Genomic DNA, 12,100 nt, shown 5'->3' with positions numbered 1-12,100 from the left:
CCGGAGACGATGGGGCCAGTGCCTCCATAAGTCACTCTTACTCTATTAATCTTTACATTTACACATGCAAGAGTATGTTGTTACATCTCTATTCAAATCTCTTAACCTTTATTCACTCATACTCGTTTTATCTTTATGATGATTTCATTCACTTTTTGGACTGTTATTTGATTATTTAAATTTGAACAAGAAACGAAAAATTGTTACAAAATTCTTATATTGTTCTCTTGTTGTATTGTGTGTTTTTTTTATTTTTTATTTTATTGTATCATTGTTGCTCTATTTTGTATATAGAGTGATAAACATCAAACACATTAGCAAACCCTAAACGAGGTCTTAAGGGAGTTATCCATAGTGCTCTTATCATGCGATATAGCATCACTCTTTATTAATTTTAGTCAAAATATATATTTCTTTTTGTATTTTTAATTTTTTCTGCATATGTGTAAGTAATGTGATAATGTCCTCCTCACCTTGTTTCTTTTACACTCAGAAAAAATAGTATTATTTACTTTCAGTTTCAGACTGGCTGAAGTCAAAGGGAATAGGAAAGGAAAAGAGAATCAATGGATGTTGTAACTTTTATAGTTGGAAAAGTAGCAGATTACATGGTGGTTCCTATTGGACGTCAAGTTGGTTATTTGATATTCTACAACAGGAATTTGAAGAAGTTAGATGACAAAATTAAGGACCTTAATGATGCAAGAGAAAGAATAATTCATTCAGTGGAAGTAGAAAGGAGATGTGGTAAAAAAATTGAAACGAATGTGGTGAATTGGTTAAAGAAAGTGGAGGAAATAATTGAAAATGCAAATCGACTTCAAGAAGAGTCTCTTCATGCAAATGTCAAGTGCTCGAATTTTATTTTGCGTCAACAACTAAGTAAGAAAGCCACAAAGATTACAAATGTTGTTGAAGTACAAGAAAAAGTGAAGTTTGATAGCATTGGGTACCTTCCCGAAATCGAAGATGAAGTTTCTGAAACAAGAGATGGTGAAAATTATGAGTCAAGAGAGTTATTTAAGGAGAAGGTTAAGAAGGCTCTAAAAGACTCTAACTCTAGCAACATTGGAGTGTATGGGCTATGTGGTGTGGGTAAGAGCACTATGGTGGAAAATGTTTATCACATAGCCAAACAACACAAATTGTTCGACGTAGTTGTTAAAACAAGTGTATCAAATAATCCAGACATCAAAAAAATTCAAGGGGAGATTGCTTACGTGTTGGGTTTGCAGTTTGATGTGGAGCCTATTTCTTGTAGAGCACAACGTCTAAGACAAAGAATCAAGATGGAGAAAAATATGCTTATCATTATAGATGATGTATGTAGCAAACTTGATTTGAAGCAAGTGGGAATTCCATCATATAATGAAAATAATGGTCGCAAAGTGGGAAATCCATCATGTAATGAACATAATGGTTGTAAAATGGGAATTTCATCATGTAATGAATATAATGGTTGTAAATTGCTTATAACTTCTAGAAATCAAGATGTGTTGTGCCAAATGGATGTTCCAAAGGATTTCACTTTTAGACTTGAACCTCTAAGTGCAAAAGAGGCTTGGAGTTTATTTCAAATTAAGGTAGGGGTTGTGTGTAAAGATGTGAATTTGAAAGATGTACCATTTCAAATTTCGCAAAAGTGTGGAGGTTTGCCTCTTAACCTAGTGACGGTAGCGAGTGCATTGAGATATAAGAGTGATGTACATTCTTGGAAAGATGCATTAAGACAATTACAAAGTTATGATTTTGGGGACGCATTAACTTGTTCTGCTTTGGAGTTGAGTTACGAGTCATTGGAGAGTGAAGAAATGAAAGAAACGTTCTTGCTTTTTGCTTTAATGATAGGTGTTGATGTAGAGAAATTTTTGAATTTCGTAATAAGTTTAAACATATTCAAGAGTATTAATACCATTGATGATGCAAGACACAGAATTTACAAAATTATAGAAACTTTGAAGGAGAATTGTCTATTGCTTGAAAGTAGTAGTAAAACAAGTGGAGGAAAGATCGAAATGCATGATTTTGTTCGTGATGTTGCTATCCGCATAGCACGTAGGGATAAACATGTATTTCTAAGAAAATCCCCGGATGAAGCAAAATGGCCAACACATGATACATTAAAAAGGTGTTCACAAATATTCTTATATGGGTGTCATACTCACGAGCTTCCTCAAACTGTAGATGCTCCGAACCTTAAGCTTTTCTTTTTAAATAGTAGAGATCGTTCTATAGAAATACCAGAAACCTTTTTTAAGGGGATGACAAGCCTTAAAGTCCTAAGTTTAACATGCTTCAACTTCTCTTCATTGCCCATTTCATTTCGGTCCCTAACCAACCTTCACACTTTAATTTTGGATTTTTGCATTTTGGAAAACACGGATGCAATAGAAGCTCTGAAGTATACAGTTAAATTATTGCGTTAGCTTGAAGTATCTTTTACCACTTTCTATAGCCACTGATTGCTCACATCTCAAAGAACTTCATATAAATTCATGTTGGAACATGAAGGAAATTGTTGCAGAGGAGAAAAAATCTAATAAGTGTGCACCTATCATATTTGAGTTTAATCAATTGAGTACTTTATTGCTTTGGAACGCAAATGATCTCAATGGTTTCTATGCTGGAAATCATACTCTAACATGTCCATCTCTGAGAAAAATTGATGTTTTCAATTGTGCAAAATTGACTTTGTACAAAAGTATTCTATCTACATGCAGCTCCCAAACTAGCTTTCAAGATGACAAATTCTCAATTTTAAGACAACAACCACCTTTCATTATGGAAGAGGTATGTATATAATATCATGTAAATTTAAGAATAGTTGAGATTTATGTTATTTTAGGACTTTATGTTATTTATTTTTGCAAAAATATGAAAATATGTGGAACACTTTATATTAAAATTTATTTAAATAAAAAAATTAAAAATGCTACAAAATTGTTTCAATCTTTTAGGTGATTCCAAACTTGGAGGAGTTAAGATTTGAACATAAGGATGCTAACATGATATTGCAAGTCCAAAACTCAAGTACACTGTTCACCAAAATAAAATTTCTTGGTTTGTCTAATTATACGAATGAAGAGACTACATTTCCTTATTGGTTGCTCCAAAATGTGCCAACTCTTGAGTCCCTAAGTGTTGATTGGAGTTTCTTAAAGAAGATATTCCAAGATGAAGGAGAAGGACAAATAAGTGACACACGGCTCAAAACGTTGACATTAAATGGATTACCTAAACTTCAACATATATGTGAAGAAGGGTCCCGAATTAACCCAGTTCTCGAGTCCCTGGAATACTTATATCTTCATGGTTGTTCTTCTTTGACAAATTTGTTGCTGTCTTCTGCCACACTTAATCATCTCACATGTGTGGAGATAAAATGTTGCAAAAGGCTTAAAAGTTTATTTAGATCTCTTGTAGCTCAAAGTTTGGACAAGCTCACAACATTGAAGATAAAATGTTGCCATGCACTTGAAGAAATCATTGTCAGAGAAGAAAATATTGTTGACATTGCATTTGTTAATTTAGAAATATTAATGTTGGAATGTTTGCCAAGCCTCAACAAATTTTGCTCTAGTAAGTGCTTTTTAAAGTTTCCATTGTTGGAGGAAGTCATTGTGAGGGATTGTAACACCCCGTTTTTCAAAGCGAGGGTATAATTTTTTTTTTTAAAAGTAATTAAAAACAAACAAAGAATTAAATCAGGAAATGCCTTTGGATAAATAATTGAGTCATTATAGTTTACAAGCAGCGGAAAGGTTTCTCCAATTATAAATCCAAACCATTTACACAACAACAAATGGTACATGGAACCCATTCAAATAAGATGTCAAACTGACAATATTAGTATAAGTACAGTTTTCCAAACTAAAAATACTCCAATCCAAAAAGAAGGACACCTAGTCCCTATACATCATCTTAATCTGATCATCCTACCAAAAAGCTATACACCCTGAGTGATCTCCACGCGCCCCGTGAGATCCTCTTAACGTAACTGCAGTCAAGCGTTCCCATCTCCATTCCCGTCCGTAGGGTACGAACCGGTAGGACCGTCCTAACTCTCATCTGAGGGCAAAGCCCAGATTTCCACAATAATTGTAAAGGGTCACCAACCAAAAAAATAACAGTTAACACATAGCAATTAAGTTTTTAAATGCTCAAAATAACTTTTCAACTAAGCATGCACCTTAACAGGATTTTCAATATGCGAAAAGTTCATACAATACTTTGCCAATTAAAAATGAAAGTAAAATGAAGTTCTCAATCTCCTAATTAACACGTAACAAATCAAGACATGGATAAGTTAATGAGTAATCAATCATCTAACTCAAACTGAGGATTTTCACTGAGCCAATCGATTGGGAAATCGATTGGGGTGAAGGTTTTTAATGAAAACAGAATCCTGGGCTGAATCAATCGATTTGGCAATCGAATGAGTGAGTAATGAGTCCCCAGGTTTTAAGCCAATCGATTTCCAAATCGATTTGGTCGAATATGGATGAGTCCCTGACTTAGGCCCAATCGATTGGGCAATCGATTTCGTAAATGATTTTCGAAAACTGATTACAAAATCGATTGGCTAATCGATTTTGTCAATTTGGCCAAGTCCCTGTTTACCCATCCAATCGATTGGGAAATCGATTTCCCTGATCATTTTTCCAAAAATTTATGAATTAACTCAAGTCATTTCTAATCAAGTCCACAACCTAACACTTAGCAATTCCTACGCGATTACCACGGCAAATGGGATTTCGAAAACCATCATACTTACACACAATAATTAACACATAACACTTAGCACCTTCAACGCGATTACCACGATAAATCAAAATTCAAAACACTCAAACATAGACTCGAATCAAACACGACTCGCGTGCCAAGCACCCTAATGCAATGCGTATATGCCAAAATGCATGGACTCGGAATTCCAAACCAAAACCCTCCTCGAAGGGCCGTAAATCATAATTGTACCGCCTATCGCAGGCCAAAGTACCAATTACCGAGGTGCCACCTATCACGGGTCAGCACGATTTACTAAAATGCGTAAATCATAAACGTACCACCTATCACGGGTCAGTACAGTTTACCGAGGTGTCACCTATCACAGGTCAACACGATTTACTAAAAGAAAAAGCGTGAATCGTAAACGTACCGCCTATCACAGACCAGTACTGTTTACCGAGGTGCCACCTATCACGGGTCAGCACAATTCACCAAAAACGTAAATCGTAAACGTACCACCTATCACGGGTCAGTACAGTTACCATGGTGTCACCTATCACGGGTCAACACAATTTACCAAAAACGTAAATCGTAAACGTACCACCTATCACGGGTCAGTACAGTTACCATGGTGTCACCTATCACGGGTCAACACGATTTACTAAAAGAAAAAGCGGGAATCGTAAACGTACCGCCTATCACAGACCAGTACTGTTTACCGAGGTGCCACCTATCACGGGTCAGCACAATCCACCAAAAATGTAAATCGTAAATGTACCACCTATCACGGGTCAGTACAGTTACCATGGTGTCACCTATCACGGGTCAACACAATTTACCAAAAACGTAAATCGTAAACATACCACCTATCACGGGTCAGTACAGTTACCATGGTGTCACCTATCACGGGTCAACACAATTTACCAAAATGAAATGCATGAGCATACACAGACTCCATTCACAACAATCGTTAAGCAAATGCAGATATTAAAAGATTCCCCATTTTTAATACCCATTTAACTTAAACGACTTTCAAACAACATTAATTAAATAAGTCATTAAGAGATTCCCCGTTCTTAATACCGATTTAACTTAATGATTTTCAAAACAAAACGTTAAGCAAACAGTCATATTAAGAGATTCCCCATTCTTAATATACTTTTGACTTAAACGATTTTCTCGCAAAACATTCAGTAAACGAGTCATTAAGAGATTCCCCATTCTTAATACTCATTTACCGAAACGATTTTCAAAAACGATAGTTAAGTAACCGAGACATTAAGAGATTCCCCATTCTCAACGCCCAGTTAACTTAAACATTTTCCTCAAATACACATTAAGTAAACCGAGGTATTAAAAGATTCCCCATTTTTAATACTCGTTTAACTCTAATGGTTTTCAAATTCCACAGAAACAAATTCAAACATACTTTCACATTCAAACCATAATTCACAACAACCACACCAATTAACAAACATCAAGTTTCATTTACCCATAATCATACACAATGACATTCAAATTCATTTACCACGAAACATTCATCACTATAAACAAAACCTAACTCTTAGGGTTTTACCCGTAACGCACTAGTTTGGTTTTTCCCCAAATCGATACATTAAGCCCTAACAAATTCCTTCCCACACAACCACAGATAAGTCCCTAATGCAAACTAGAAGTTTGGAAGGAGCCCTTACCTCAAAGTTAGCTTTATCGAGAGTTTCCGGTTCCGCGAGAAATTCCGGTAAAATCTCCGCTCGCAACGCCGCTTCCAAATTAGTGCACTAGCACCGTAGCACGGAGGTGAGCAACTTTCCCTTCTATCTCTTCGAGAAAAGAGGTTTGGATCTAGGAGAAACGGAGGGGTTTGTGTTTGGATCTCAAAAACCGTATTTCTTCGTTTTCGAATCAAAGAGGAAGAGTGGAGTTACGAAAACCTTGATCTAACCCTCACCCAACCTTGGGTCACTAGTTTTGAAGGAAAGGAAGCAACGAAAACGAAAAATGGAGGAGGATGGAAATTTGGTTTTTTCTTGCGTGACTGAGGAAGGAGATGGAAAATTCTATTTTCTCTCCTTTCAATTTCTTTCCTTTGTTTTTCCTTTCTTCCTTTTTCCTTCCTTCCTTTATATACTATTTTCTTTTCCTTTTCCTTCCTTCTAGTTTTCCTTTCTTTTTCCCTCCAAGCAAACATATATATATAAAATAAATATAACTTAACAAATATCTCAAAATCTAGATATTTATTAAATTACCGTTTCACCCGAAACGCCTTAAATTAACCGTAAAGTATTTTCCGCAGTTAAATTCAATTTATTTATCGACGAGAAATTCTAATTGGCATCGAAATATCTTTTTGATTATAAAACTCCAAAATATTATTAACTTTGGCTTAAAAGCCTCCGAGCCAAAATCCAAAATATACCAAAAATACATAAAAGGGTACTTTAAAATTATGGGTCTTACATTACTCCCCCCCTAAAATTAGTTTCGTCCTCGAAACTATGCATCGATAAATAACTCTGGGTGTTGTTCCCTCATCTTGCTCTCCAGTTCCCAAGTCGCATCTCCAGTAATTGGGTTCCAGATCACCTTGACCAACGAAACATCCTTGGTCCTCAACCGCTTAATCTTCCTGTCATCAATTCTCACGGGTGGTACTTCGAACGACAGGTTATCCTTTAGCTGGATCGTGTCTGGTTCGATCACGTGAGATGGATCTGCGAGATATTTCCTCAACTGCGACACATGAAACACGTCATGGATATTGGACAGTATCGGAGGTAATGCAATCCGATAAGCAACCGGCCCAATTCGTGCAGAAATCTGATATGGTCCAATGAATTTCGGAGTCAACTTCTTCGATTTCAAGGCTCTACCTACTCCAGTAGTAGGTGTGACTCTCAGAAATACATGGTCACCCTGTTCGAATTCCAAAAGTCTGCGACGCTTGTCCGCGTAACTCTTCTGGCGATCTTGTGAAGTCTTCATTTTCTCCTTGATCTTCCTTACTTTAGCTGTGGTCTGTTGCACCATCTCTGGTCCGACAATCATATTCTCACCGTCTTTATACCAACACAAGGGCGTTTGACACTTGCGCCCATATAAAGCCTCATATGGTGCCATTCCAATGCTCGCGTGGAAACTATTGTTGTAAGTGAACTCAATCAACGGAAGTACATCATCCCAACTTCCTCTATCATCTAAAACACATGCTCTCAACAGATCTTCCAAGGACTGATTCGTCCTTTCAGTCTGTCCGTCCGTTTGTGGATGGTAAGCTGAACTCAATCGTAGCTTCGTTCCCAACGCTTCGTGCAATGCTCCCCAAAAATGCGATGTGAACTTCGGATCACGGTCTGACAAAATGCTTGATGGTACTCCGTGTAATCTCTAAAGGTTGCAACACCCCAGCAGGTCGCTGATGTTCCACCTTGTACGGAACATCTACCTAGTACCAAACTTAAACACTAAGTATGACGCCGACACATTGAGTACAATGTATCATTAACCAATGATAGGGCTTCCCATTCCTATCAAGAATGATCTTGGGTTACTGTAGAGGTAAACACTCAAATTAATCGAGAAGTCCCTATTCTGAATGGTTATTTGACAAGTAAACATGCATAATTTACTGTCAAAGTCTTAGCAGTAAAGTAGACACGGACAACTTCAAACAATTTACATAATCCATAGCAATGAAGGAATGGGTTGCCCCCGAATCAGAAAGTGTAGTTAAGAGGTTACCTGTAATCGCACAGTCATATTGAATCAGATCGCTAGATAAATCAGCGCCGACGCAATACACCTGTCCTCTAGCAGTAGGAAGAGTAATCCTAGCTACATCCACCATTGGTTCCACCTTCGGAGCCTCGCAATTCCTTGCAAAGTGCCCTGGTTTATGGCAATTGTAGCAAGTAGTACTGTCAAAGGTACAAGCATAAGCATAATGTCCTTCTTCTCCACATCGGAAACATCGTATGCCTTGTCCCACTTGCTTCTCAAGGTCTTGGTTCCCTGGGTTATCCCGTCCCCCATTGTTATCATGTGGTCGATTATAAAATTTAGCAACCTGTTTTCCCTTGTTCTGATACTTCGCCCGACTAGGTCCTCCTGAGTTAAAATTCCCTCCTCGGCTAGCTCTCTTATTCTTCATCTCCTCAACTTCTCTACATTTTTCCACAAGAACCTGGAAACGTTGAATTCCCAAGGGTAAGACAAACTCTTGAATCTCATACTTTAGTCCGTCTTGGAAACGATGACACAAGAATGGCTCGTCAACCTCTTCACGGAAAAATCTGAAATGCCTTGATAGTGATTCAAACTTAGCAGCATATTCGCCCACGGTCATGTTCCCCTGATGTAGTTTCAGGAAATCATCACCCAGTCTAGTCCTGGTACTCATCGGGAAGTATTTGTCGAAAAACTTCCCTTTGAAAGATTCCCAGTTCACCTCCTCGTGAGCTGATCTCATCAACAACCTTGTACTCCTCCACCAGTACTCAGCATCTCCTAGTAGCATATAAGTGGCATAGTTGACCCTCACTCCCGCCTGACAGTTAATCATTTCGAAGATCTTCTCCACTTCTTGGATCCATTGATTTGCTTTCTCTGAATTCTCAGTCCCCTCAAACTTGGGAGGATTGTAACGACGAAAGTCTTTTAATCCTCTTGACTCCGCAGCACGGATCTCTCTTCCCCTCTTTTCGAGATCACGTTGAGTCTTGGCAGCAGTCTGTGCAGCAACAGAAGCAGCCAGGTTATTCATAGCCTCCGCCATTCGGTCATTCTTATTGACATTGGCTCTCGGAACGTCATTCCTCCTTGGCAGCATGGTTTCCCTATAAAACCATCATCAAGTAAAGTCTTAACACTACTTCAATAATTCTAAGAATAACTTCCGACCACAACCGCACATAATAATTATTATGAACTTGACAACTCAAACCACCTAAACCGACACATGATCAGACAACAACTCGTAACCTACAATCTAGAACCAAGGTTCCACAGCCCCCAAAGAAAACCAAACCAAAGCTCTGATACCACAATGTAACACCCCGTTTTCCAAAGCGAGGGTGTATTTTTTTTCAAAAGGAATTAGAATAAAACACACACTAGCATAGTGTCCTTCTCCCCCACATCGGAAACATCGAAGCACTTATCCCAATTGCCTCCCGAAATTCTGGTTCCCCGGGCGACTCTGCCCACCGTTGTTATTCTGTGGTCGATTATAAGGTTTAGCAACTTGCTTTCCCCTGTTCTGATAATTCACCCGACTAGGGCCTCCCGAATTAAAATTCCCTCCTCGGCTAGCCCTCTTGTTTTTCATATCTTCCACTTCTCTACATTTCTCTACCAGTGCTTGGAAACGTTGAATTCCCAAGGGTAAGACGGAGTCTTGAATCTCATACTTCAGTCCGTCTTGGAAACGATGACACATGAACGGTTCATCAATTTCTTCACGGAAGAACCTGAAATGCCTCGATAGTGATTCAAATTTAGCAGCATACTCGCCCACAGTCAGGCTCCCCTGGTGAAGTTTCAGAAAGTCGTCACCCAACTTAGTCCTGGTACTCATCGGAAAGTATTTGTCTAAAAACTTTCTTTTGAACGATTCCCAGTTCACCTCCTCGTGGGCTGCTCCCATCAATAACCTTGCACTCCTCCACCAGTACTCAGCATCCCCCAACAACATATAAGTGGCATAGCTGACCTTCACTCCCGCCTGACAATTTATCATTTCAAAGATCTTCTCCACTTCTTGGATCCATTGATCCGCCTTCTCTGAATTCTCACCCCCCTTGAACTTAGGAGGATTGTAACGACGGAAGTCTTCTAACCCTCTTGATCTGCAGCACGGATCTCTTTTCCCCTCTTTTCAAGATCCCGTTGAGTCTTGGTAGCAGTCTGTGCAGCAACAAAAGCAGCCATGTTATTCATAGCCTTCGCCATTTGATCATTCCTATTAGCGTTGGCTCTCGGAGCGTCATTCCTTCTTGGCGGCATGGTTTCCTATAAAACCATCATCAAGTAGAGTCTTAACACTACTTCAAATAACTCCAAACTAACGTCCATAATAAATATATTGGACTTGACAACTCAAGTCACCTAAACCGACACATGATCAGATAACAACTCCTAACTTATAGGTCGACCTACAATCTATAACCAAGGTTCCACAGCTCCCAAAGAAAACCAAACAAAAGCTCTGATACCACAATGTAACACCCCATTTTTGAAAGCGAGGGTATATATTTTTTTTTTAAAAAGTAATTAAAAACAAACAAAGAATTAAATCAGGAAATGCCTTTGAATAAATAATTGAGTCATTATAATTTACAAGCAGCGGAAAGGTTTCTCCAATTATAAATCCAAACCATTTACACAACAACAAATGGTACATGGAACCCATTCAAATAAGATGTCAAACTGACAATATCAGTATAAGTACAGTTTTCCAAACTAAAAATACTCCAAACCAAAAAGAAGGACACCTAGTCCCTATACATCATCCTAATCTGATCATCCTACCAAAAAGCTATACACCCTGAGTGATCTCCACGCGCCCCGTGAGATCCTCCTAACGTAACTGCAGTCAAGCGTTCCCATCTCCATTCCCGTACGTAGGGTACGAACCGGTAGGACCGTCCTGACTCTCATCTGAGGGCAAAGCCCAGATTTCCACAATAATTGTAAAGGGTCACCAACCAAAAAAATAACAGTTAACACATAGCAATTAAGTTTTTAAATGCTCAAAACAACTTTTCAACTAAGCATGCACCTTAACAGGATTTTCAATATGCGAAAAGTTCATACAATACATTGCCAATTAAAATGAAGGTAAAATGCAGTTCTCGATCTCCTAATTAACACATAATAAAACAAGACATGGATAGATTCATGAGCAATTAATCATACAACTAAAAATGAGGATTTTCACTGAGCCAATCGATTGGGCAATCGATTGGGGTGAAGATTTTTAATGAAAATAGAATCCTGGGCTGAATCAATCGATTTGGCAATCGATTGACAGGATAACGGAGCCCCTGACTTAATACCAATCGATTTCCAAATCGATTTCCTGAAGGTTTTTAGTGAAATTTTGAACTCTGGCTTGATTCAATCGATTGGGCAATCGATTGACAGGATAGCTGAGCCCCTGACTTAATGGCCAATCGATTTCCAAATCGATTTGGTCGAATATGGATGAGTCCCTGACTTAGGCCCAATCGATTGGGCAATCGATTTCGTAAATGATTTTCGAAAACTGATTACAAAATCGATTGGCTAATCGATTTTGTCCATTTGGCCAAGTCCCTGTTTACTATCCAATCGATTGGGAAATCAATTTCCCTGATCGTTTTTCCAAAATTTC

General features: G+C 38.3%; 2 protein-coding genes across 2 annotated transcripts in view; both read left to right on the top strand.

Annotated features, from left to right (window-relative positions):
• The first annotated feature begins 566 nt into the window (after positions 1–566).
• LOC105851576 (putative disease resistance protein At3g15700) lies at positions 567–2,426 on the top strand. Its single transcript, XM_012712761.1, has one exon. The coding sequence runs from the start codon at positions 567–569 to the stop codon at positions 2,424–2,426; it is 1,860 nt and encodes a 619-aa protein (XP_012568215.1).
• A 79-nt stretch (positions 2,427–2,505) lies between these two features.
• LOC101500596 (uncharacterized) overlaps positions 2,506–12,100 on the top strand; it is a 13,811-nt gene continuing 4,216 nt past the window's right edge. Inside the window, exons 1-2 of the mRNA XM_012712760.1 lie at positions 2,506–2,790; positions 2,958–3,640. Of these exons, the coding sequence (XP_012568214.1) occupies positions 2,506–2,790; positions 2,958–3,640 (968 nt within the window). The remainder of the gene's footprint in view (positions 2,791–2,957; positions 3,641–12,100) is intronic.

This window comes from Cicer arietinum, chromosome 8 (assembly GCF_000331145.2).
Source record: "Cicer arietinum cultivar CDC Frontier isolate Library 1 chromosome 8, Cicar.CDCFrontier_v2.0, whole genome shotgun sequence".
Taxonomy (NCBI): domain Eukaryota; kingdom Viridiplantae; phylum Streptophyta; class Magnoliopsida; order Fabales; family Fabaceae; genus Cicer; species Cicer arietinum.
The sequence above is the reverse complement of the archived record's forward strand: the minus strand, read 5'-3'. Positions and strand labels throughout refer to the sequence as shown.

Bases quoted from the DNA above. Each gene is read 5' to 3' on its own strand.
- LOC105851576 (XM_012712761.1), top strand. From the start codon at position 567: ATGGATGTTGTAACTTTTATAGTTGGAAAAGTAGCAGATTACATGGTG.